The 25886-nt window shown below is 51.7% G+C and overlaps 2 protein-coding genes across 5 annotated transcripts; both read right to left on the reverse strand.

The window, feature by feature from the left end:
* Positions 1 to 1272: 1272 nt before the first annotated feature.
* Ogfr (opioid growth factor receptor) lies at positions 1273 to 8087 on the reverse strand. Its single transcript, XM_048441301.3, has 7 exons — positions 7899 to 8087; positions 6306 to 6374; positions 5756 to 5834; positions 4641 to 4719; positions 3932 to 3998; positions 3401 to 3549; positions 1273 to 2772 (listed from the first exon to the last, which is right to left on the reverse strand). The coding sequence occupies exons 1-7, from the start codon at positions 8037 to 8039 to the stop codon at positions 1575 to 1577; spliced, it is 1782 nt and encodes a 593-aa protein (XP_048297258.2). The 5' UTR covers positions 8040 to 8087; the 3' UTR covers positions 1273 to 1574.
* A 2188-nt stretch (positions 8088 to 10275) lies between these two features.
* Positions 10276 to 13810, reverse strand: Mrgbp (MRG domain binding protein). 4 transcript variants are annotated; one of them, XM_087910907.1, is made up of 5 exons: positions 13588 to 13808; positions 13033 to 13154; positions 12038 to 12119; positions 11654 to 11728; positions 10276 to 11143 (listed from the first exon to the last, which is right to left on the reverse strand). In XM_087910907.1, exons 1-5 carry the CDS (start codon positions 13733 to 13735, stop codon positions 10998 to 11000), a joined length of 573 nt encoding a protein of 190 aa, XP_087767033.1. In that variant the 5' UTR covers positions 13736 to 13808; the 3' UTR covers positions 10276 to 10997. The 4 variants fall into 4 exon arrangements, 2 of the variants coding, with proteins under 2 accessions (XP_087767033.1, XP_087767032.1); XM_087910906.1 differs by having other exon boundaries at positions 10276 to 11288; positions 13588 to 13806; XR_015739002.1 differs by having other exon boundaries at positions 11069 to 11143; positions 11654 to 12119; positions 13588 to 13810.
* Between the last annotated feature and the right edge of the window lie 12076 nt (positions 13811 to 25886).

Consider the following 25886-nt stretch of genomic DNA (forward strand, 5'->3'; position numbering starts at 1 on the left):
ATTCTCCTTCCAGTATCAGGCACCCCACTGCCTTCTCAGCCCTGCAGCGGGAGTTTGTGAATGAACGTGGGAGTGAAGCCTTGACAAGGGGAGAGAGCAACTCAGACAGCAGAGGCTGCAGCTGGGAGGCCGTGAACGACCCACCCACATGGTCTGAGACTAGGGTGTCATGGCTCCTGTAAAGGACTTCCTACCTGACCCAGGTTCCTCGGGGCACCTCAGCACCTAGCATGTGGCATGAGGCATGGCTGGCCTCTGGGTTGGGTCAGGGAGCATTTTTGGCACTTGAAGCAGGGTTTGGCTTCAGCACACTCACACCCCCACCTCACATCCTAGACCTCTCAGGTCCAGGCCGCCCAGCGCTTGCCTTGGAGCCGTGCAGAGCTGAAGCTTTATCTACTGTTTTGGCACACCATTCTCCTGAAGGTCAAGTGAGTCAGAATGGCCAGCCACTCCGAGAGCCTCTCCTCACTTTCAAGTGTTGATATTCCCCATCTGACTTGAGTCCCAGCTATCTGGTCAAAGATGCCTGGGCACTCCAAGAGGGACCCCGGCTGGAGTAACGAGATGCCTTCTCTCCACCTCAGAACATCTATTTCATGACGGAAGCCTCATCAGTGAGCCAAACACAGCTGAGGGTCCCGAGGCCCACAGCCTCGAGCTAACCTTGGGAGGGCACTGTCCACAGCATCGTAAGTGACTTGTCAAGAACTGGCACCCGACTCCTGCTCAACTCAGGGGAACCGTGATCCTCTCCCCCAGAACAACCAGGACCGTACTTGGTTGCCATCTCATTTGCACCAAGACGTGTGTGGCTCTCTCCCCAAGGTCCACAAAACTCCTTACACGACAGATAGGCACCGGGGAACTACGAGGGGAAAAGCCCCAGCAGAGAGAAGCTGCAGTGGAATGCCAGTCTGATAGGCCACATACAGCCCCTGAAGATCAGCAGAGAGGGGCATGACACCTGGCATGGTCCCCAACCCACCCAAGAGAGCGATGTACCAGTTCCCAGGTTCTTGAACAGGTGACAAGCCGCAGGTAAAGTGCTGATGATCAAACCCTGTTTTCAGGAAGGCTGTATGCATATTTTAGAATAGGTCTGCTTAGGGCGCCTGTGCCCAGAAAGAGCTGTGCAACCAGTATCTGCCAGGCTCTGTATGGGCAAAGCAACATGATGTGTGTGGCACTGGCCAGGCTGCTCTCAACTTGGGGTAAGAGGGCAGGCAGTCTAGAGGAACCAACTCACAGAACCCACAGGCAACCAAAAAACAAAGTCTAAAGAGTTTATTCAGAAAAGGCCTCACTTGGCACCAGACTAAGAAAAGAGGCCCCTCCCCCAAGACCCGTAGGATCTGTTCACAAACAAGGGGCTCAGAGGGCAGTGGGGGAGGACACAGTGAGGTAAGGAGGGTTCTGAAGGCCATGGCCTTCCCTGAGGGCAGGGCCTCAGTCCCTCTGGTGGCTGCTTCAGTGGCCACCAGGGAGAGGCCAGCACTGTGGGGCACCAAGAAGAGCCATTAACGGACTCAAGACAACCCCTGCAGTGGGCGGAGTAGGACTGAGATGCACCTCTAAGGCTTCGGGGGTTCAGCAGAGGCCCCCATCCCTGCCAACTTCTCTGACTCACCCACTGAGACTTCTGTGGTGTCAGGGTCCTCCACCAAGTTCCCAGAGGTACCTTGTTCTGGCCTCACCGGGCTTTCTGGGTACTCTGGCCCCACCGGGCTTTCTGGGTACTCTGGCCCCACCGGGCTTTCTGGGTACTCTGGCCCCACCAGGCTTTCTGTGTCCTCTGTCCCCACCTGGCTTTCTGGGTCCTCTGTCCCCACCGGGCTTTCTGTGTCCTCTGTCCCCACCGGGCTTTCTGTGTCCTCTGTCCCCACCTGGCTTTCTGGGTCCTCTGTCCCCACCGGGCTTTCTGTGTCCTCTGTCCCCACCTGGCTTTCTGGGTCCTCTGGCCCATTCTCATCTTTTTGGGCCTCAGGACACTCTGAAGGTGTGGGAGGCAGGGCAGGGCATAACATATCAGTGCTATGGTTACTGGCTACTCCATCACCCTCAGGCCCTTCTTCCACCCTCCTACGTTTCCTTACCTCATCAGTCACCCTGGCCCCATGGGTAACAGGACAGGGCTGTTCAGCCTCCCTAGGTTCCTGACTGGCAGAGCTGAGGGCACACCCCTTAAGGTTGTGGACAATTTTCTCTAGCTGAGGATCTGCCTCCCATGGGATCTGCTCCTGCCTGTTTCCCTCCAACTTTCTCTTCTTGCTCTCTTTGGGGCTTTGCGACTCCGCCTCACCCCTCCGATCCCCATCCAAGGTTCCCACATCATCTTGGGGCTTTGTGCTCGGCAGTGAAGGATCCTCAGTTGTTCCGCTGTCCCCACTCAGGCTCTTTCCAGATCCGTAGGTCCGACCCCGTGTGCCAGCCTCTTGGGAGGGGTTTCTGGAGCCCTCATCCTTATCTGCCTGCCCTAGTGCCACAAGTGGCCGGAGCCTGAATCTCCGCAGCTTGTCATGGGGCCCCCAGACAAACTGGCAGCGTGGCTTGAAGTGCTCCCAAGCAAAGCGCACCAGCTCACGGCGCTGGCGCCGGCAGCGCACAGAGAACAGGAAGTAGTCCAGGGCACTCTGGCGCACGTTGGGTAATTTGTTATGTACTAGTGTCTCCTCCAGGAAGAAGTGGACCAGCGGTGCCTGGTAGTGCTCTAAGCCCAGCTCGCCCAGTGACTTGAGAATGCGCGTAATTCGCAGATTGTTGTGGCTGTGTCTGTGAAAATGGGTGACAAAAGGTTTGGGTTTTTTTGTTTGTTTGTTTCTTTTTTTGAGACAGGGTTTCTCTGTAGCTTTGGAGCCTGTCCTGGAACTAACTCTTGTAGACCAGGCTGGCCTCGAACTCACAGAGATCCGCCCGCCTCTGCCTCCCGAGTGCTGGGATTAATTAAAGGTGTGCGCCACCACTCCTGCTGGTGGGGTTGGATGGAACTGGCCCTAGGGATGCAGATCAGGCCAAGGCATCCCCAGCTGGCTTCATCTCAAATTTCAGGATCTTCTCAGGCCCCCACCTGGGAAAATGGCCTGTGTACCCTGGACCTGAGGACAGGATCTGCACATCCTGGGAGATGCCCCAGTTCATGGACTCCTGTCTGGGAAACACAGCTGATGGCAGACCCAGAGTGACTGAGATGTCTGTAGACCTCCCTTGCCTCTGTTTCCTGCATGGATGAAGGGGATGAAAACTCCCAAGCCAAGGGACTGGTTCCTTATAATCCCGCAAGCCCGCCACATGGTGGATATGTACACTGTGGCTGTACAAAGCTTCTCTGCTGGAAGCCCAGTCCCAGATACTAAAGGGGGGCAGCAGGGATGGGAGGATGCCAGCAGGGCCCTGCGCTCACCTGTTCAGGTTGCGGAAGCGTGACTCGAAGTTCTGTGAACGGCAGACGACACCCTTGTCCCGGTCCTTAAGTTGGATCCCATAAAAGCCCAGCATGAGCTCATAGGCCCGGACAAGACGATCTTTGACCTCCTCGGAGCTTTTAAATGCCTAGAAAACAACCCCCTGGGAGTTCAGGTGACCCTCACTGGTCACTGCTCCCAAGGACCGTAGGGTGGGGCCGCTGGATACCAGGTAGGCCAGTGCCTCCAAGGATGAGGTGACGTCAGCACACCTCCAGGAAAGCTGTCACCTCTACCAACCCGAGTCACCTGGCACAGGCATTCCTTGCTGGCCCTATCCAGGGCCTCCCGACCCTTCTTTCTACTACTCAGCCTCTACGGGATGGCCCCTTTCTCTGACATCCCCAACGGGTGGCATCATTCCTATCAGGCAGACTTCTATATGCCACAGGGGCACCTTTGTCAGTGACCTCTCTGCAGGCAGGGGTAGCTTTCCTAACGTTCCAGCTGGGCCCAGGGAGGGAACTTACCTCAACCTCCTTGAGTGTGAGGGGCTTGGCGTGCCAGTTCACTCCTGCTTCCCTCAGAGGAAACAGCCTGTGAGGACGGTGAGCAGACAGGTACTTTAGTATCAGGCAGCAACTCCTTGTCCTGAATTCAGTGCCTCCCTCTCACCCCTGGGGGGCGCTGGCTGGCATCTCTCTTATCCTGGGTAAGGATGCCAGTCAGCAGAGAGCAGTTAAGGTGGCCACTTGGAGCCTCAGCCTTAGTGGTCATAGGCTGTGGAGTGTAAAGTCAAAATGGGCAAGACCAGTGTCACCTCTGGGAGCAGCGCTTTCTTTCCTATGCCTTCCTACTTTGTTCTTTCTCATCCTCAGTCCTGTAGAATTACTGCCACAATGTTACTGGGAGCAGTCATGCGAGCTATTCTCAAGTAAGGGGTGTGTACTTGCCAGGAAATGGCATCGCTTCTGAGGCTGCTGTGCAGCAGCTCACTCGAGCCCTGCTGAAACCAAGGCAGGTGGCTCCAGCTGCCTCTCTAGATAGTCAGGCCTGCCCACTGCGCACAACGCCCCCAGAGCCCAACAACAGGGACACTAACTAGGATGCCGGCAATACCTGTCACATACATATAGGCTCATGGAAGGAAGGAGTGCTTCATACACACCTAAGCCTAGACCCCGCAGGACAGCTCCCACCCAGGAGACCAGGCCCTCCCTCTCCCCAGGTTCCACCCACCACTGGATGTAGGAGTGATTCTCTTCAAGGAGCTCATAGTTGTCTTTCCAGTTCTGAAGAATTTCCTCAATGAAAGAACCTGGAAGTCCCATGGGGGAAAAGTCAGCTACAGAGGCCTCTGTGACATAGCTCAGGGGACAGAGTTATGTCAAAAACCACTGCCTACCCTCAATTGCTTTAGGGTTCACAGGACTCGGCAGAGCTACCCATAGCTCATCAAATACAAAATGTGCTAGTTTTAGGTAACTAGGCCTACTTCTGTACGTGAGGGATGCACTACTTCCTCTCTGGGGTGGGCATGCATGTATGTGTGTGTGTATGTGTACATGTATGTATATGTATGTATACGTGTATATATGTGTGTGTAGGTATATGTGCACGTGTATATATATGCGTGTACATGTGTGTATGCATGCATGCATGTATGTATGTATGCATGCGTGTGTGTGTGTGTGTGTATTTACTGTCAGCTAGGAAGCTCTAGCTAGGAAGCTAGGAAGAAATCCCCTAGAAACCGAGCCTGGAACATGGTCTAGGGAAGTTGTCTTCGAAGGCCAGACAGCAAACACCTCAGCTATGTAGCTGCATGGCCCTTTCCATGCTACAGCGAAAGAGTAACTGTGTAAATGGATGGGTGTGAGCAGTTTATGTCACAAAACAGATATGGTGCCTCAGGTCTATAATTTCAGCACTTGGGAGGCTGAGGTGGGAAAATCTTGAGTTTGAGACCAGCCTAGGATACACAGACCATTTTAAAACTTCAAAAGCTTACTCTCTGGCCCCTCAACCTAAGCTCCAATCCCCTTAGCAGCTTCAAGGGGGTACTGCAGAGACATTTGAAAGCCAAAATTGGCTGGGCAGTGATGGCGACAGTCTTTAATCCCAACACTCAGGAGGCAGAGGCAGCCAGATCTCTGCGAGTTCGAGGCCAGCCTGGTCTATAAGAGCTAGTTTCCAGGACAGGCTCCAAAGCTACAGAGAAACCCTATTTTGAAAAATTCAAAAAAAAAAAAAAAGCCAAAATTGGACTGAGGACAACAGGCAGCCTAACAGATTGGACAGCTGGCCAAGGGCAGAAGGGCTGGGGCTGGAGCCAAAGCTGAGTGAGGAGGTACCGTTTGGCTGGAAGCAGATCTCATTCTTGTAGAAACTCAGGTTGGACATGTCGCCATTACCGTCTTGATCTGCCAAATCCTGAAGAGCCAGAGAAAGGATGGGTGAGGATTTATGAGAAACAAGCTGTCTCTGAGGGCCCCTCTAACTCATGCGGACCCCAAAGGTCAGCTTGGGGTCTTCTGTGAGCAGGGGTAGGTTTGGAGGACAGCACTACCTTCAGCCCCCTACTCTCCTTCTGTACCTCAAAAATACTCCAGGGTTTGCCAGTACTCGTGGGTACAGAGAAGAGACTGAGGTGATCCCTGGACCAGCCAGGGAGCCCGTGTGAGCACTGAGTCACACGTTCTGTCAGAACACGGTCCCTCATTTTAAAGCTGCTCTTCGAGGCTCAGGAAAGACAACATGCTCTATCATCCATGACTAGGAGAAGGGCACAGATCCGAAGTGACAATGAAGAACACACCCCAAAACCCAAAGCTGGAGTTTCAGCAGTCCAGGGGTTACTCTACTTGGGAAGAGTGTCTCAAGGTAGGGGCCACGTGTACCTACCGGATAGTGGTGTCGGTACCTTCGCATGTCCTGTATAGCTCGCCAGTTTCGGTACCCTGTCATCTTGGGCTGGAGAGAGAATAAAAGGAATAAGTTACCTGAAAAGTGTCCAGGATGAAGGCAGCAGGGCTCTAGGCAAGAGGAATGGGTATTTCTGGTTTTCCTTCTGGTCTCCACCCACCTGTGTCAGGGGTTCTGAGAAGGTCGATCCAGACACTAGAGAAACACACCTCCATGTCAACCCAGAGGAACTGGAGTAGCCTCAACTACCATTGCTGCCTCTCTCAGGACTCCCCTTTTCTCCTTAGGGTGCTGTGGCCCAGGCTAGCCTGCATACTTCCAGGTGTGTATGACTGGTGCTTTTCTGTCCCCAGGCCCCAGCTGCATGCTCTCTCTGGTCTGCTGGCCAACCTCGTTTGGGTCTATGTCCTATGTGTGTCCCCCCTTCCCTGAGTACTATAGAATTTCCCCCCACATTATGCTATGAATGGTTACTGGGCTATATCCCTAAGGGCAGCCACTTTGCTGCCTGTTTCTGCTGAGAAAACCCAGATGCCTCTGGATGGGTCTGATGGATAGGGATGAATGAGGCCCCTTCCCTGCAAACCCCTGCTCCTCCCTGGCTTAATGCGATGGAAGACACTATGCCTCCAAGCCTAGGACTGGCTTTTTCTGTTTTGTTTTGTTAGGTTTTGTTGGTTGGTTTTTGGAGACAGGGTTTCTCTGTGTAACAGTCCTAGCTATCCTGGAACTACCTCTTGTAGACCAGGCTGGCCTTGAACTCACAGAGATCCACACGCCTCTGCCTTCCCAATTGCTGCTGGGATTAAAGGTGTTCACCACCACTGCCCTGCGGGCCTGGCTTTTAGTGACTACTCCTTCAGGTATGATCCAAGTGCTCTCGTTGGGAAACAATTGCTATCTGGGGAAACAATTACTATCAGGGCCTTTGGACTTTATCCAGCCTCAGCTTCGTTCCACTGTAGTCAGGCAGAGAGGCCTGAGCTGGCCTGCCTGGAAGGCCAACCTGAAAGCCTGCCTCTCCAGATTCTGGGCTACCTTCCCCAAAATAGCAGACACCCAGAGATTGTAGCAGTGGAGAGAATGGTCATAGTCCTTACTCTCATTTTCTAGGCTTACCACCAAACCTAAAACCACAGTTATTTATAACCAGGGAAGCGCATCTTACAGAATGACACGGCAACACTTATTTGCTGGTTGCTACAAAAGTATACCCGGAGACAAGCTCTTGATGGCAACAAAAGTTACCACAGCTAGTGGCAGACAGGTAGTCCCCTGCCCTAGGTCTCCTAGGCCGAGGTCGCTTCCGAGCCGATGGAATCCGTCTGCAGTCGGGGCCGAACGTGGGAGGCGGGGGAGTAAGGACAACCAGAGGAAAGGCCACCCACACAGGACGGGAACCTGGGGCGCTCTCTGACGTCACCCACGCACGACCCCCCCCCCCATCAGTCGCTGTCTTGACGTCACCGGTGCTCGGTCCGACAGAGCCTGGGCCCGGCGCCCCCTCGGGACAGCGGCCAGGGCCAGGGCCAGGCGCTGCGGGCCTGGTGTCGCCCTCCCGCCCTCTTGCACCTGGAACACGCCTGGCCGTGTCTCCTCCGCGTCGCCGTCCTCGTCGCCCGTGTCCGCATCGCCCGTATCATCCGCCTGGCCGTCCTCGCCATCCTCCTCGCTCTCGTCCTCCCAGGTGGAATCGCAGTCCGGGTCGTCCATGCTGGAGAGGCAGGACCCGCTTTCCGCGGAAAGGAAAGTGAAAGAGGAGGAAGCGCGGAGGCGGGGCGACGCCAGGTCCCGCCCACCGCTCAGTTTCCGCCGTTACGCGGGGTACCCAGCCACCCTGGGAGCTGGGCGCGAAGCGGTGCCCGTGAGACAGCAGCCCCTGGAGGTTGTGCACCGGGATCCCTGCCCCCCCACCGTCTACCGGAGGACTCAGGACCGCCCCCTCCAGGGAGGAGGATGGAGGGAGGCTTCTCCCCAGCCCTGCGGGTAGTGAGGGCTGCTGGGTGCTGGTCTCTAATCTTGGTTGAGCTGTCTAACTGCAGTGTTCCCTGTCTGGATTCTGTGTCCATACTAGCTCACTCAGTACGTATTTGTGTGTAGCTGTTTGGATGCACATAGACATCAGAGATCGGTGTTGAGAATAGCTCCTCAGTAACGTTGTCCACCCTATTGTTTTGAGACAGGGGCTTTTTCACTTGGAGCTCACAGATTCCGTGAGGCTTACTATCCAGCAAATTCCTGGGATCCTACTGTCTCTGCCTCCCCAGCACTGGAATTACAGGTATAAATCACTCAGTATTCTGTATTGTTTTCTGTGCAGAACCCACTCCTGGTTCCCTTCTCCACCACCTCTGAGCCAGACTGGGAGAGGTAAGACCACACCTACCTGAAGGATCCATACTGAATTCTCTCCAGAGCAGAGAAGAAAGAAAATGCCTCCCTATACTTTACAGAATAGGTATCCTTGTGGTCCCGTGTGCCCTCAACAAAGGATACCATCGATGGTGGAGGTGGTCAGCCTCAGCACCAATGTGGCTTTTCAGTTATTAAGTCTGAACTTTTGTTTTACAGCTATTGCACTCTTGTATCTGTACTTGGCACCCTTGCCTCCTTTGCACTCTGGTTTCCTTCTCAGCTCTTGTTGGTAGCTTATTCCTGGTTAGGGGTGCACAGATCCCAGCCTAGGCTGGGGAAGGGTAAGCATGTCCTAGCAGAACTCCAGGTTATACTGCCAGGCTGTGACATACTTCATGCCAGCAGCATGACCTAGCTCTCTCTCTCTCTGTCTCTCTCTCTCTCTGTCTCTCTCTGTCTCTCTCTGTCTCTGTCTCTCTCTCTGTCTCTCTCTCTCTGTGTGTGTGTGTTTCAAAACAAGGTTTCTCTGTGTAACAGCTCTGGCTGTTCTGGAACTCACTTTGTAAATTAGACTGGCCTCAACTCAAACTCACCGAGATCACCTGCCTCTGCCTCCTGAATGCTGGGATTAAAGGCATGTGTCACCACTGCCCAGCTACCTAGATCTCTCTTAAGGGACACAGGGACTCAGGAGGGCAGCAGGTTTGAGACAATGTGTCCAGAATGGGTTATTGGGTGAAGTCTTCTGCTGGAACAAACTGAAAATGACTCAGGACAAATGTCTTGACCTGACCCTCCTGCTGCTCTCGTGACCCTAGATTGTTCTCAGGTGGTTTTAGAAGAATGAACCTGACTGGAGAGAAGACTGCCTTCTTGATCATAACCCATTGCTCCTCAAGGGGCACTGTCTGCTCCCCATTTTTCCTGCTAGTGGTGGATCACTAGCAAGGCTTTTCCCACCAAATAAGACTCCGTGGTGAACACTGAGCGTGGAGTGGCCTTAAGCCAGTTCCCAAAATATGCTGTAACACTGCTTTCCTTGTCTCTTGCACTGGGACATATATGTCACCGCTCCAGGTCTGAGCAGTCTACAGTGTCAGGGCCTCATCTCAGTAGGCTCCTCTTCCGCCCCATTCCAGGAGGCAAAAAACTGTTATGACCTTGTCCAGGCCCTACAGGAGAGAGGACAGGACAGGAGACTGGATGAACTCATCTGTATCCACTCAAGATGCTTTCTGCGCCAGGGAGGGACTAGGTATATTCATGGTGACCCACCTGTCCTGACTAGGAGTGGCAGTGGGCTGGTGCAGGCCAGCTTGGGGGCCCAACACTGGGACCCTGCAGTCACTGGCAGTCGTTGAGATGGTCTGGTCAGTACAGTGCTCATCCTGCCCAACAGCTGGAACAGGCAGCAGCCGGGCAGGCAGTGGTGGGGGCTGGGGCTAGGGGTGGGTGCCCCACTAGTCTGTGATGCCGGGAAGTTGTCTAACTGCATTCTACAGCTATGACTCCTGTGGTGGGGAGTCCTTTACTCTGTAGAAAAACAAGTTTTTAAAAATACCTATTCTAGTAGCAAATCACACAACTGCCAAGATGACTTTTTTTTAATGCTTTAATGTTTTTCAAATGAAAGTGTATTTCAATCATCAGGTCAGTGGCTCTTCAGTCTGATGGCTATGCCTTTATTCCATGTCCTTAATTGGTCTTTTCCAAGTTACTAAAATTACAAAAATAACCGCTAAAAATTTCTGTATCTGGCATATAAAAACAGGGCCAGAGGTATCTCAGTAGTTACCTTAAAACAAAACATCTCAGAAAAAACACATCACAAGTTTAACTTCTGCAGTATTTTTCTTCATACAAAACACTAGTAAAATAGGCTTCTTAAAAATTAAATAGTGAAATACCAACCGAATTATATACATTGTTACAGTACAAGTGAATGAGGCAAAATATCCAGTTCTGTTTCCCAGATGAGGGAGGCCTTCTGTGCACAGTGTGTGCTGGGTGAACTCCAAAGACACCTTTTCCTGATGCTGGTGCATACTGGAGCCGCATAGGACAAGCGGATGCAGAGTGGGCATCCAGGGAAGATGGGTGGCTCCCTCGTCAAAGGGCAGTGAGGGCAGCCACTTATTGCTTGCTGACTCCCGGTCCTCTGGTCCGATGCACCTGCTCCTCTCCACACACTGTGGGCACAGGGGGAACCAACCAGGAGAAAGCAAGAGGCTGGCTCAGAGGCTTCACCATCCAAGCAGAGTGGACGCTGGACCAATCAGGTGCTCTGATGGTCTGCTGACACAGGAGAAGCCCCCACTAGCACCTCTGCTGGATGGTCACATTCACCCAGGGCCCTGAGAACAGGCAGTGAGGGCTCGCGGCACTGGAGCATCGCTGTGGCCACCTGGGGCTGAGGTGTCTATGTTCGGCGCCTCTTGGCAGCACTGGGGCTGGAAGGATTGCTGTTGGCAGTCAGGACCTTGTCAGTGACCCGGCTGCGTTTCCGCTTGTCTGCCCCTTCTTTGCACCCCAAGTCTGAGGAGTTCCTCTCCTTGTCTTTGCTGGATTTTTCTAATGCTTTCCCCAAGCTCCCTGAAGATGAAAAAACTGAGAAACAAAATCATTTGGCTGAAAACAATATACAGAAACTCCTTCCGTTTTTCTGCTCAGCTAGAGGATCAGATGTACATCAGGCTCTTTGCCCCTAATGTCCCCTAGGGAGGAGGCCTGTACAGCTGGGCTACAAGAGAAACCTAGTCTCCCTAGGAGTCTCCTGAGCACACCCTGATGCTACCAGGTTTGGTCTTAGTCTCAACACTGGGCCCCTCCTGCCTAAGGGGATCCGCACTAAGTTCATCTTTGAGTGGATCCTCCATCCCTCAGATTCCACGGCTTCCTGATCTCACTCTGCCTGAGGCAGGTTTCAGGAGTGGAGATATGGGACTGTGCTCCAAAGGGCATTCCACACTTACCATCATCAGCCCCACTGTGGGGGTCCACATCCTCCTTCATCTCCTCCTTCATTTCCTCTTCAATGACCACTTTTCCTGTGGAGGAGACAGCTGCCGTTCACTGGAAACCCACGGTGGTGGCCAGCGCTGGCGGACGGTCTGGCCATGACTGCTTCCGATTCTCGCTGCCCACACAGGCCTCGGCGTCCATCACGAGATGGCATCCATCAGGAGACTGCCTTTGAGCACCGCTCTCCCCAGCCCTGGGCTCCCAAAACCTCCCAGGTGCCACTGGAGGTGGGGTCTGAGCAGGATCCTTCCACCTCCCTGGAGGCCCCAGACCTCCCCACCTTTGGCCTGGTCCGGCTTTTTTTATTCCCAGCCCTGATGGTGGCCGCGTCTCACCTTCTCGGACCTCCTGAATGATCTCATCGGGAAGGACAAAGTTCCTCTCTGGGTTTGGGAATGGAAGAATCTCAGACTCGTGCTGCCGGCACAAAGCATTTTGTATTTTCAAGAAACAGAAAATAGGATGTCAGCTCACTAAGATGCATGGGAGGAGCAGGCTGGAGCCTGAGGGCTGAGGGCTCCTTCCTTTGGTTTGCAGAGTCTACCTCAGCTGGGCTTTTCAAACGATTAGGGAGGACCAGGCTAGCATCAGCCCAAGGAAACCAGAGGACAGGATCAGGTTCATGCAGCCGAGAGGACCCGAAGACACGGCCGCCCTGCTGATATGCACACCAGGACCTGACCTGGCTCACCATGGTAACATCACACCAGGACAGTGTTCTCCAGGAGCACCGTGACCACAGGCGCCTCCAGCTCCACCCATCCTGGTACCTAGTTACACTGCCTGTCAGACACTATAGACAAATCTGACCAGCCCACTTACCAGTTACCCTGCATACCTGTCATATATTGCCAGCTCTCCAAATCAGTTACCCAGGTACCCATCAGACACAGCTACCTCTAAGCTCTATGAAGAGAACTGTGTCTGGCCCCCACAGAGATATCAAATTCACCTCTGTGGGACTCAGATATGGACACCCTCCTCCACCTAAAGCACTCTGGATCTCTTATTACTTTTCACTATGGCTGACGCTTCTCTCTGCATCTCAGCACCCACCTATCTCCCTGGAGACGTTTTGTGACCACCCCAAATCTAAAGCAGGTTCCCTGAAAAAGTGGTCAGAGACCGTTCCTAGTTAGTGCTTTTCACAGCACGACCTGAGCTTTCCCGAAGGAGGGGCCTCGGCTACTGAGGTCATCTCTCCCTGCATAGCAAACCCCCAAGTGAGCAGTGGGCTCTGTCCTGTACCACAGCGGATCCCAGGAAGACAGGAATGCGGGGCTTGTCTTCACCTTCAGCCCCCAAATGGGTGGGCCACGGTCCAACTCACCAGTGCCTGCATGTCGTACATAGTGCTCAGATGGTCCCAGATGACCTTGGAGGGCACCTGGCGCCCAATGTTCTGGCTGAACTTGTCTCGAATACAAATCATGTGGAAGTGCCGATTCACCCCTGCCGGGCAGGACAGTGGATTAAGGGACCGGGCGGCACCTCTGTGCAGAGAGCATGGATGTTGGAGGGGCAGGAATAGGACATGGCGCGCGGCGGGGGGGGGGGGGGGTTGCAAGAGTCAGGTGTCAAAGGGGATAGAAGTGTCACAAGGCAAGTGGGTGTTCCAAAGACAAGGTGTACAGAAGGCGGGTCCAGGTCAAGGGGAGTGCAGGGGCGAGGAGAATGGAGGCATTCCCTGGGGTAGGAGTGTCTCAAGGATAGGAGTGTCCCCAGGGCGAGGGCTTCTCGGGCAGGAAAGTCATGGGGTCTCGGATTAGCAGGGCACCCCGAAATGGGAGGTCCCATCCCGGGAGAGGTCGCAGGCTCCGCCCGCCCGCCCGCCGGTTAGCCCGCCCCACCCCCACGCGGGTGCGCGGCGCCGCGCGGCGCTCACCGACAGGCTTGTGGCCCAGCATGGCGTGGAACAGGCACACCTCCACCTCGGGACTCCACACTACCGTTTCTTCAGCAGGGCTCGGGGCTGCCTCGCCTGGGCCCTTGTCACCTGGGGCGCCCGTGCCTCCCACCTCGGCCTCCCCCATGCCCGCCGGCAAGCAACGAGCGCCCGGCGAGAGGAGGCTTGCTAGAGGCTCGCGCAGGCGCACTCGATGTCGCGGGCGCGCACTCGCCGGGCTCGGAAACGCCGGGCACCCGCGTCCGCGCAGGCGCAACAGAGGCTGGCTTCCGGTGCCGGCTGCGCCCTCTGGTGTCCAATCCTTTCCCTGCCTTTGACTCTATCTAGAGAGGGAGTTGGCACCAACTGGGCGTGGTGGCACAGACCCTTAATCCTAGCACTCGGGCGGCAGAGACAGGAGGGTCTCTGAGAGTTCCAAGCCAGCCAGATCTGCATAGTGTGATACACACGCCCCAAAGTTAAATATGTTAAAAGATTAAAAAGATCCCGCTTCACCTGAGATGATGGCTTGGAAAAGAACTCAGGTTGCATAGCCAGAAGAAACAGGTGCCAAAAGTGACAGGCTGTGTCCCCCTGCCAGTGATAAATTATACAGTATGCAAATTACCTATAAATTAAACCGTTCAAAGAAACCCCCCCCCAAAAAAAACAAAAAACAAGTTAGAGGCTAGTGAGATGATGGCTCATTCACTGGGCTAATATCTGGAGCTCCATCCCTGGATCCTGGAGGGTCAGAAGAGAACCAGTTCCCAAGAACTGTACACTAACCTCTATATCTATACCATGATCTGTGCACACTTGCACACACACCCACACACCCACCCACACCAAAAATAAACAAAAATAAAAGCCCAACAACCAAACCTTGTAGAAGTGAGGTTCTGCTCATCTTTGAGAGGCCCTGGCCTGGGTGCGCACAACAACCCAGGAGTTCAGAGCTTCCTTGGCATTGGAAGACAGAAATCTGGGTCCTGCCAGCCTTGCTATCTACTTTTGCAGAGATGAGTTGGTTGATTCATTCAGACTGTCAGATTTCAGTCAGGCATTAGCTGCTGGTCTGGACACAGCTCTACACAGGATTGGCTGGGGCCAAGTGCTGGACCGAGCAGCCTTAAGAATGTGGTCCCTCCTTGAGGTCTGAGTTCCCCCAGTCAGCTATACATGGGTCCTCCCTGACACCCATAGGGTGTCACTCATCCCTCAGCTATACCCTCCGCATTCAGACTTCAGGCTGCCGCCTCTCAGCTGTGTGAGTGAGACACGGAGACCCTTTGTAAGAGCCAGGAGCCACTGTATTCCTGGACTCTCGGTACTGATAAGAATCGTCTCCTGGGTGCCACTGGCCTTGGAATCCAGTCCTGGCCCTGTACCTGCCCTTCATTCAAGCCTGAAACTAGACAATGCTCACAACAGTGAGCAGGGTACCATGGAAGGGGCAGGCTCTGACCAGCCTCATTGTCTGGTACAGCTCAAGACTCAGAGCCAAGCAGCAGTCTGTTGCCAGGTCTCAGCTTCCCCACTGTGGAAGTGTGGCTGGGAGAAGAGCCCCCACAATGTTGTGGGGGAATATGGCCCAATGAAACCTTGTTAGGGGCCTGGGGTCACTGCAACCATGTGGAGCTATAATGCACCTAAGAGTTTAAGAGCACACAGAGCCTGAGCCCTTGCCTCTGTCTGTCTGGAATGCAGAATTTAACTTAATTATTTTAAGGTTTGGGTGAAGCATAATTACCACTTGTGGCCCGCCTTAAAACAGGTCCCCAGGCTGAGACGCCCCTCACATTAAATGCCCAGGAGCAGGTGTTCAGAATAACATCCTGGTTATTCTCTGAATGCCTGGGGCATGGGGGACCCTGCTGCTGACTGCTTCTGGCTGTGATTCACCATAGTCTCTCTCCTCCCAGGTAGGATCCTCTTTCAATCTGGAGTGCCTCCTTCCACAGGGAGCTTCCTTTGTGTAACCCTCAGCCTCCTCTATCCTAGCTGGTCCTTCGTTCTGTGTGGCCCATATCTACCACTGTGCTCAGACCATAGCCTACTAGACATGGCATCTGCAAACACTTGACTGTCATCCAGCCATACCCTGGAATGTGTGGCTGGCAATCAGACTCGATGCCTGTGGACAGGGTGGATGTTGTAGAGGAGAAGAATTTCTTCCTTCTTTTCTTCTGTGAAGCCGCAGTAGGTCTTTGCAGAACAGACTCCATACCAGGTAACAGGAAGAAGCTGAGTACTGAGGTCAGCAGTTAGGACTCTGCCTACTGTCTCATGAGCCATCTGGCTTCCTATTTTCATGAACAGAAGAGACAGCTGGAGCCAGACACATGTAGGACTTGTAACCAATCCCACAAATTTAAGAGGAAGCCCTACTTGTTCACTTTATAGCTCTCCTGTGCTTTCTAACAAGAAGCAGGAGAGAAACTTCTAGCCCTTGACCATGTGTGCGCGCCTGCAGCCTGGGTTCCTGGGCGTCAAGTGAGTCATCCCAATACAGTAAGTAGCTTCAAAGTGAACTCATACCTGTGGGGAGCTGAGAGGCTCCTCCAAGTCTGTTAGACGAGTCCCTTTGGGCTGAAGCAGGTGTCTGGGTTGCACTTCACCCACTGTGGAAATCCCTGGTGTGCTTTGCTTGCGTTTTTCTTCTCTGTGAGGTCATCACTCACTTCCAGAGGGCCAGGACTGTGACTGGCTTTGTAGCATGGCTCCCTACATCTCAGATGGGGTTAGCATATAAAGTGGACAGTGATATCTGCTGCTGGGGTCCCTAGCCAACTGGTCAGCCTTTCATCACTTGTTGAGGTCCCTGCTGCTCAAGGTGGATATGAGCGCTGGGATTCTTGATCCCAGGGGTGGAGGGTTCAGACTGGGCCCGGATGAGCAATAAAGTCCCTAAGAAGGCTCTCCCTTCTTTAATGAGTATGCCAGCCTTACAGTTTGTACGCCAGTCTTGTATAAGCTTGACCAGTGTGGACTATTCCCCAGACTACCTTTGGGTTTCAACCAAGGATCATCTCTTTCTATTTATTCATTTATTCAAGTTCTTACGTATCCCAGACTGACCTTGAACTCACTGAATGGCCAGAGATTGCCATGCACTTGGATCCTCATTCTTCTACCTCCTGAGTGGAGGCTAACAGGTATGTGCTGATATATATGTTGGGGACCGAGTTCGGGGCTTCATGAGGTCAACAGATGTCATCTCCCACCAAATGACATTTCTGGTCTGAGGATCCGATGGTGGTGGTCATTGTTAACAAGAAGGAGCCTGTCCCCACCCCCAAAGGAACATTTAGCTCTTGGGCACAACAACTGGATCCAGTGGGAGGAATATTTGTAAAAGCTCGGGTCAGATGAGACCTTTTGTCCACCTGCCTTTGGCCACCTTATCTCTCTGCAGACTGCATCTCTGCAGTAGTGAAATTTCCCACAGCATGGCTGGCCCATTCTGCTCCCTTGCAGAACTCTGGAGACTCAGGACTCTGGAGGACAGTTCTGCGTTGGAGTCAATCTACCTGTGGATGCTCTTCACATGTGTTCATCTGATGACCACTGGCTGTTCTCTCTGGGTCTCGCCTGAACCTATGCACACTGAGAACAGCAGTGCTGTTTTCTGCAAGCTGTGGAGCATTGGAAGCAGGGAGCCTAGAGCTAAGCGGCCGTCAGATAGGACCTGGAGTTTCAGTTCAGTCCCAGTCCTTTCCTATGGGGACTGCAGCCAGGAGAGGAACCTATGGGCTGATGAGTACAGCTTAGCTCCGTCTCCGCCACCTTCCTGTTCATGGTAAGATGGTCTAGTTAAGGACCTATGTGATTTTTTTCCCATTCTTCTCAAAGCTGTTTGCAGTCTTTGAAAGTCATGGCTTCCCTGGACCTACAAAGGCTATCAGGCGAGGGCCTGCTGCAGTCAGGCTGCTGAGTCCTGCCTGTAGGGGGCGCTGTCCACCAACTCTTTGGATGCAAAACCTCCTTTCTAGCTCTGAAATCTGCCAGCAGAACCCAAGGGAGGGTGCTCGCCTGAGCCACTCAGGCATTTTAACAGATCCCAGCTCTTCAGAAGGGGCCCGTGAGGGATTGCCATGATACCCAAAAGGCAAGCATTCTTTCTGGGGTTTGGCTTGTTTTAGGGGATGAGAATTCAGGACCACTCTGGGACATGCTGCCCCTTGGCATGTTGTTCTGTAGGTCAATTGGGGGTGTAGTTGAGGCTCAATTGAGGCTCACCATCTTTGTTTTCTAATATTGGGAAAGATGAGAACTTCCTGTCTGTCTGCCATCTTCATAAGTGCCAACAACACCTTTGTCAGCAGCTTTTTGTTATTATGAACCACCCCTGACTGGCAGAACCCTTGTCCAGATGGTGAGAAGTGACTTGGAGACCAAGCAGCTTTGTCCAGGCCCTGACCTGCCTAGCTGAGAGATGGCGAAGAAGGTCTTTGCTCACGTGGCCAGTGGTGGTATCTATCAATGGGTATTATGTCACTAAAATTTACAGGAAATCTTAAAAGTAGTTCCCTTGCTTGTCTCTGGGAGATGGGGAAACTGAGGCATAGGAATGTCGGGTAAAAGGGCAAAGGAGGCGGGTTTCACAATGTGCTCCTGAACACCAGCTGTTCTCTATTCTTGAGGAGGTGAAGCTAGAATTGTTCTCCATGTTTGCTGTCTGGATGACTCGCCCTTCTCTCTGTCCCCAGTAAGCCCTTCTGGTTTCCCGTGGATTGAGAGGTGCAGGCTGGTCAAAGGCAATGGGAGCAGGATTGAGGTTTGTAGCCTGCCCTGGAGGGAGCCTGCATAGGAAGATGCTCTGCCTGCGAGGGAGCTAGTAGCTTGGGATTTGACCACAGGAGAGCGTGAAGGCAGCTGTCACGGTCTCCAGGGCCTTCCTCTTGGCCACTCAGGGTCCCTGGTCCTTGATCTTAAGATGTTTATTTATGTCAACTTTTAACATTACTCATGACTCAGCCAATATCAGCAATAACTCTGTCCATGAGGCTTCCTCCCCCTCCTATGTCGTAACATTAAAGTTTCCCGTAGTCTGGTGCGGCTGTCACTCCTGTGGGGGCTGTGCCTGTGTTAATAATCATTTCAGTCTCAAGTAGTTCCAGTGCAACCTAGAAAGGCTGGGTGTATCTTTAAAAGGATTGACATACCCCCCCCCAATTAATCTAGCTTTCAGAGGTCAGTTCTGTTCTCTCTATGAACTAACAAAGATAACAACCAGTGTTCTCTTTGCAGAAGCAATTCTTTCTATGGTCATGAGAAATCATTCTGAGATGGTTTAGTCAGTACAGCGCTTGCCATGAAAGTGCGAAGTCCTGAGTTTGACTCTTAGGATCCACATTAAAAGGGGGGGGGGTATGAACTGGGCATGCTGGTGCGTGCCTTTAATCCCAGCACTCAGGATGCAGAGGCAGGCGGATCTCTCTAAATTCAAGGCCAGCCTGGTCTACAAAGTGAGTTCCAGGACAGCCGGAACCATTACACAAAGAATACTTGTCTCAAAATAAAGAACTAAAACTAACTAAATAACTAAACTAATAACTGACTAACTAACTAACTAACTAAACTAACCAACTAAGTGACTAACTGAATGATTGTATTCATCTGTAATCCCAGTGCTGGAGAGATCGAGACAGGCAAATTCCTGGGGCTTTGTGGTGGAGCCTCATCTAAGTGGAGGACCTCCAGGCCAGGCCAGTGAGAGACCTGCTTCAAGAACAAGTTGGATGGTTTCTGAGGAATAATACCTCAGGTTGTCCCCTGGCCTTGACACTTTCTCTCTCTTATAAACAGATAAGTGAACACACACACACACACACACACACACACACACACTGGACACAGTTCCTTTGTGAATCCAGCTTCCTGAGGTTAGCTCTGTTCTTTCCCAGAACCAATCCAGAGAATGGCAGTCTTCTCTTTCCAGAAGGAGCTGTTCTTGTTATAAGAAGAAGCGCTCTGATACAAGTTTCTTCTGCCCCAGCACAATCCTTGAGGCAGCTCTGGGACACCACGGCATTACTGTGAGCCTATGCAAATCTGAGGATTGGGGCCATAGGCTGAGTTGGAGGATACAAACTGCACTCAAGTGAGGACAAATCAGAGATGAGGAAATGTCAATCAGCCTCAGTTTGACCAAGTGGCACTGTGGTCAAAAGCTGACATTTCAGATAGGAGGAAGGCATTGTGACCATTCAGATGAAAATAAAAGTGACCAAAGAACTTGAAGCCAGCTCCGGTTTACTCTACTCCTCTCCTTCCTTCAAAGGGTCTCCTTCTGCCACTTGTACTGGTTGGTTTTTTATGTCAACTTGATACAAGTTAGAACCAGCAGAGGAAGGAACCTCAGGATTTGGGAAAATGCCTCCATGAGATCCAGCTGTAAGGCAATTTTTCATTTAGTGATCTGTCAGAGAGGGCCCAACCCATGGTGGGTGATGCTCTCCCTGGGCTGTTGGTCCCGGGTTCTCTAGGAAGGTGGGCTGAGCAAGCCATGGGGAGCAAGCCAGTAAACAGCAACCCTCCACAGGCTCTGTTTCAGCTCCTGTCTCTGGGATCCTACCCTGTTCAAATAGAGTTCCTGTTCTGACTTCCTTCAGTTTATCACAGCAATGCCAAAACATAAACCAAATAAACCCTTTCCTCCCCAACTTGCTTTTTGGTTATGGTGTTTCATCGCAGCAATAGAAACCCTAACTAACCCTAACTAAGCCTAAATGGGCCTGAGAGCCAGCCAGTCAAGACTGATAGTGAGAATATGCATAGTAGATATTTCCTAAAAGCTTGGATCTACCAGAGGGCCTTGACAACAGCAGTTGAGCCTAATAAGAGATGACATAGACCTATGGACAGCGACCACATCACCTCAGCAGATGCCAGTTTAATGGATTTCCCCCACCCTAGCAGGGTGGGGGATATATAAGGCTTACCCCTTCCTAAAATAAACCGAACGTGCCTGCATTGTTGGTTCCGTGACTGCTTTTCCCTCTCCCCCAAGGGACAGCTACTGGGTCCCTGCAACACTAACTGAGACACCCCTGAAACCCTGGCCCCTCTTCAACCCTCATTCTCAAAATTAAGAAATGAATTTGAAAGCTGGGTGGTGGTGGTGCACACCTTTAATCCCATAACACAGGAGGTAGAGGCAGGCGGATCTCGGTGAGTTCAAGGCCAGTCTGGTTTACAGAACAAATTCCAGGAAAGTCAGGGCTACAAAGAAAAACCCTGTCATAAAAAACCAAATCTACCACCACCAGCAACAACAACAAAAAGAAATGAATTTGAACAATGTTAGAAGAATATCCAAAATCCTCCTTTCCCAATGAAAGAACTTATTCAATTTATGTTTCCAGTCAGAGACATTTCTCTAGGTGGGGAGGCATAGGATCTATCAACCACATCCTTCCAATTCAGAGGTCCAACATTTTAACTGGGATCCGAGGCCTCTGAGAGAAGATCCACATAGAGAGACTCATCAGTTGGCTGTGTGCATGTCTGTGCAAGCGTGCCAGATCCTCTGGAACTGGAGTTACAGAGAATTATGAGCTGCCGTGTAGGGGCTGGGAATTGAACCCAGGTCCTCTGCAAGAGCAGCAGGTGCTCTTAATCTCTTAGCCGTCTCTTCAGCCCTGAGTCTGATGGGTTGGATCAGTTCCTTAGATCACAACTCTAGTTCTGCTCCAAGTCGAAGCCTGTATTGAGTATTTTTTTCCTCTGGTAGAGAGCAGGAGAAAGAATACCTGACAGGGCGTAATGACAGCAGATGAAAAATTCTCCAGCCCCCAACCCATATGGGGTGATAATGAAGCAGATCTCACTGAGGCTACATGCAGGGTCTTTGAGACTCAATCACAGGGGTGGAGATTAGAGAATCAGTACCCCAGTCCCAGAGTAGGAATAGAGCCTTTGGTGTACAATAAGGAGAGGAAGAAGGGTCTGCAGGCTTCCTAGAAAGGTTGAAGGAGCAGATGAGAAAATGCCCTGGATTAGATGAAGGACCCTTGAAAGGAGGGATGCTAAAATTATATTCTGTAACTAACAGCTGGACAGACACAGGGAGAAATAATCTTCTGTGACTGAAGGCTGGAGGAACAGAAAGAAGAGTTATTGAGAGAGGCCCAGAAGGTCTATATAAAAAGAGATGAAGAAAAAGAAGAACAAACGGGCCAGAGGGATGGCTCAGTGGTTAAGAGAACACGCTGCTTGTCCAAGGGACCTGAACTCAGTTCCCAGCACCAGGTCATGCCGCTCCCAACTGCCTGTAACTCCTGTTCTAGGGGGATCGGAAGCCTCTGACAAAGACAGTATTGGTGACTCTAAATCAAACAGTGAGGGTAAACCAAGGACTCAGGAATTTAAGGTCCAAGTCATCAGGGGACCAGTGGGGGAGGAAGATTCCAGAGAGAAGGCAGAGGGAAAATGTTATAAAAGTGGGGGAAGGAGACATTTAAAGGGAACAGAAAACAAAATAATACCTCTCATGTCTTTTGACAAAGACTCAGGGAATCAAGTGTTTCTTTTTAATGGGTCCCACTGGGAACCCTTGATATATTTGAGGTTGGGATCAGAGAGAAAACAAATTGCTTTTCTGGGTCAACTTTGGGCCTGCATGCTCCTCTCTATCCTAGCAAATGTCTTTGTCATCTGAAACTGTAGTTACGGGGTTAATGTGTAAAATAATGTAAGTACTGTTTAAAATGGTTTTCTTTCTTTACTGTTTTTAATTGTACTATACATTTTCCTCTGCTCCCAGTCCTTCCTCCCCTCTCCTCTTCTACCTTGTACCGTGACCCCCATGCTCCTGATTTCATGCAGTGAATTTTGATCATATTCTTTACCTTTCCTCAGCTCTTCTCAGATTTCCTCCCCCGCAACTTCATGTTCTCTGTCTATAAAAAAAAATGAAAAGAAAACAAAGGAAACACACATTCAACAAAGACAATGCGCGCGCGCGTGCACACACACACACACACCCCAAACATGGAGTCTGTCTTGTGTTGGCCAACTATGCCTGAGCGTTAGGCCTGCCCTAGAGTGTGCTTGATGCACCCAACATCGCTCCGGTGGGGAAAAACAACAACAACAACTGATTTTCCCTCTCCAAGCAGCTGTCAATTATAAAGCAGCATGACTTAGTGCTCATTTCCTATTCTCCGTGCTGGGATTTGTCTGGCTCTTGTGTTTGCTCTCCCAGTCTCTGTGAGTTCATGTGTGCATCCACCTTGTTGTGTTTGGAGAGCACTGTTTCCTTGGATGAGTCCACCACCTCCCAGACTCTGGTTGAAATGTTGGTGGTCTTGTTTGGTAGAGGTTACAGGGAACCTTTCCGCAGTGTGACCTTGCTGAAGGGACCACACTGTTGGAAGTGGCCTTGAAGAGTTCCCGGCGGGCGGAAAAGGTGGCACACGCCTTTAATCCCAGAACTCTGTGAGTTCAAGGCCAGTCTGGTCTATAGGAGGAGTTCCAAGCAGCTAGAGCAGTTACGGGAGAGAAACCCTCTCTCGAAAAAACAAACAAACAAAAAACAAAAAAGAAGGAATTTACAGCCTTGGCTTACTTCCAGTTTGCTACACGTGTGGTTGGAAATGTGATTGCTCAGTTTCCTGTCTGCTGCCATGCCTCCATCACCACTACAGACTCTCTTTCTGGAACCATAAGCCCAAAGAAACTCTTCCTCTGCAAGCTGCCTTGATTGTTGTGTTTTATCGCAGCAAGGAAAAGAACTGATACAGCGTCTGCAGAAAGACACTGAGGCTGTCTGCTGGCCTCCACACACAGGTGCATGCACACTCGCTCACCAAGCAGGTGCACCCGAGAACAGTCCTCACACGTGTGTACCCATGCCCCCCACCCCCAGACTGAAAACGTGCAGTGTGGGAAGGAGAGGAGATATTGATGGAAGCCTCCTAGGGTGGCGGTGCTGCCTTCTTAAATCACAAGGCACATGCAAAATGTGCCAGCAGATTGGTTGGTTTCTGATGAAACCAGTGTCTCTCAGTGCTTCTTAAATGAAATAGTTTCTTCTCTCTTTGAGCCGCTAGTGTCTGTAGGCAGAGACTATGACTTGGGGTGGGGAAGGCAGAGGGGAATGTAGGAAGATCTGCCCACCGTAGCCCACCTCCAAGGGATCACTCCTGGTTGTCCTCAAGCACTGAGCTCTCCCCAGGGCTGCCTGGATGTAGGATGTCTTTGTTCACAGGGAGCTGAAGCCTTTGGGTGGAAGTGGCTCTGGGATCCCAGAAGCTAGCAAGCTAGGGTCAGAGACAGGTTGCTGCTTCTTCAGAGTTGGGAATGGAAGGAGCACAGATGATCTTCCTCAACGGTCCTTAAGGGTAGATCTTCACCACCACCACCACCACCTTCTTCTTCTTCTTCTTCTTCTTCTTCTTCTTCTTCTTCTTCTTCTTCTTCTTCTTCTTCTTCTTCTTCTTCTTCTTCTTCTTCTTCTCTCTCTCTCTCTCTCTCTTTTACTGTGTATACACATGCCAGAAGAGGGCGTCAGATCTCATTACAGATGGTTGTGAGCCACCATGCAGTTGCTGGGAATTGAACTCAGGACCTCTGGAAGAACAGGCAGTGCTCTTAACCTCTGAGCCATCTCTCCAGTCCTAGAGATTGTTCTTATGGACAATGGCAGTGATTATGTGGGCAGCTGTCTGCTGCTGGCTAGAGAGGCATCCTCACCCTGTGTTCCTACATCTAGTCCTCTGGTTTCTGAGGTGGTTAAATAGCAAAGCCAACCTAGTTTCCTAGGAGGAATGTGGAGGTTGTTGGGGCCGTGAAGGGTGTGGAATTGAGGGTGTAGGCAGGGGTCCCAGGGGGCTGGCATGGACCATATCCCTGTGTAGGAATGCTGTTTCTTTGGCCTAGGTATAATCTATACTCTCCTTAAAGGGGCTATTGGCCCAGCCAATGGTTCTCAGGGAGAAAGGAATCATTTATTAAGTAAGATGAGGTGCTTCTAGGGAGAAGAAGAATCTATGGCTCACCAAACAATGCCAAACACCCCATGGAGGATGTGGACCTAACCTGACTGGCTCCACACTGGCTCACAGGACAGACATTGTCTGGTGAAAACAGGGTGTGAATGGCAAATACTGAGAGTCTAGGAGCTGTGAGCTGGTGGCAGGTTTGCCTGTAGCTGGGTCTCCCAAATTGAACCCTGACAATCCCAGATTGTTGGGAGCAGATATCCCTGGCTCAGCTCTCTGGAGTGTGTATCTGAGACTCCCTTGCCCTTGACTATGCACCAGAATTCTGACTCCAAGCTCTGGAGGTTAGGGTCCTGTTTGGTCACTGTGCCCTATCCTCCCATCCTGTCTTGGTCCATTGGAACGACCCATACGGACCTGGGGCAGACACTCTGCTACCTGCTAGGAAGTGCCCCATTAGTTCATCTTTCTAGGGTCTGTGTGGTCAGGTTATGGTGATTCCTGCACAGCAGGCTGAGAGAGGACAGACAGACAGACTCTAAGCCAGGGATGTAGGCTAGTGCTATCTCAGAGTGAGAGACCTCTTGTCCTTGATCAATCCAGTTTACACTCAGCCTTATAAAGCCCTTCCCTCCCTCCTGGGCTGAGAGCCAGGGGCTCCGGGCTCTACTCTCAGAACCACAGATCATCTGGGTCTCAGGGTGGGGTGTGTGTGTGTGTGTGTGTGTGTGTGTGTGTGTGTGTGTGTGTAAACAATCCCTGGCACCTGGGCTCCTACAGGGAGGAGGAGCCCTCCTCACTTGTCCAACCCACTATAACATAGGCTGCTCATCTGTCTCTTGGTAATTGGAGCAAAGATATGTCTGATAAAGCTCAAACATGCCTGTTGTTACCCAACATGCCTGTTACTGTACTTGCCTAGGCTGTGGCCAAACTGATTCCAAGAGCCACAAGGTTCTCACAACTTCCAGCCGTGAGACAGTTAGAGAACAGAGCTTGCTGTGAGCCTTGAGAAAAGCACTGTCTTGGTCTGTCTTGTCTAGGGACTCGAGGCCAGTCCCTTTAGTGGGCTTTTCTTTCCTTGAAGTTTCCCATCACTTGAGGCTGCTGTAGGCGGAGACTGCTTGTTTGTTTCCCGGTTTCCCAGACCCGAAATAATCACAAAGAAACTGTATTATTTAAAACACTGCTCAGCCTATTAGCTCAGGCTTCTTATTAACTAACTCTTACATCTTAAATTAACTCACTAACCGATATTAACAAAACACATTCACAGCATACAGAAGGGAATACTACATCAGGCTGCTGTTGCTTGGTTCCCTCAGGGCTGCAGTGAAGATGGGGAAATGG

The sequence above is a fragment of the Myodes glareolus genome, chromosome 10 (assembly GCF_982192425.1).
Source record: "Myodes glareolus chromosome 10, mMyoGla1.1, whole genome shotgun sequence".
Lineage (NCBI taxonomy): Eukaryota > Metazoa > Chordata > Mammalia > Rodentia > Cricetidae > Myodes > Myodes glareolus.

Excerpts from the sequence above, each read along its gene's own strand:
- Ogfr (XM_048441301.3), bottom strand. The coding sequence starts at position 8,039 with ATGGACGACCCGGACTGCGATTCCACCTGGGAGGACGAGAGCGAGGAG. Across the intron at positions 6,375-7,898 it reads CACGGCCAGGCGTGTTCCAG|CCCAAGATGACAGGGTACCG; the intron begins GTGCAAGAGGGC and ends TTCTCTCTCCAG. Across the intron at positions 3,550-3,931 it reads TCACACTCAAGGAGGTTGAG|GCATTTAAAAGCTCCGAGGA; the intron begins GTAAGTTCCCTC and ends GTTGTTTTCTAG.
- Mrgbp (XM_087910906.1), bottom strand. The coding sequence starts at position 13,735 with ATGGGGGAGGCCGAGGTGGGAGGCACGGGCGCCCCAGGTGACAAGGGC. Across the intron at positions 13,155-13,587 it reads GCTGGGCCACAAGCCTGTCG|GGGTGAATCGGCACTTCCAC; the intron begins GTGAGCGCCGCG and ends CCTGCCCGGCAG. Across the intron at positions 11,729-12,037 it reads CATTCAGGAGGTCCGAGAAG|GAAAAGTGGTCATTGAAGAG; the intron begins GTGAGACGCGGC and ends TCTCCTCCACAG.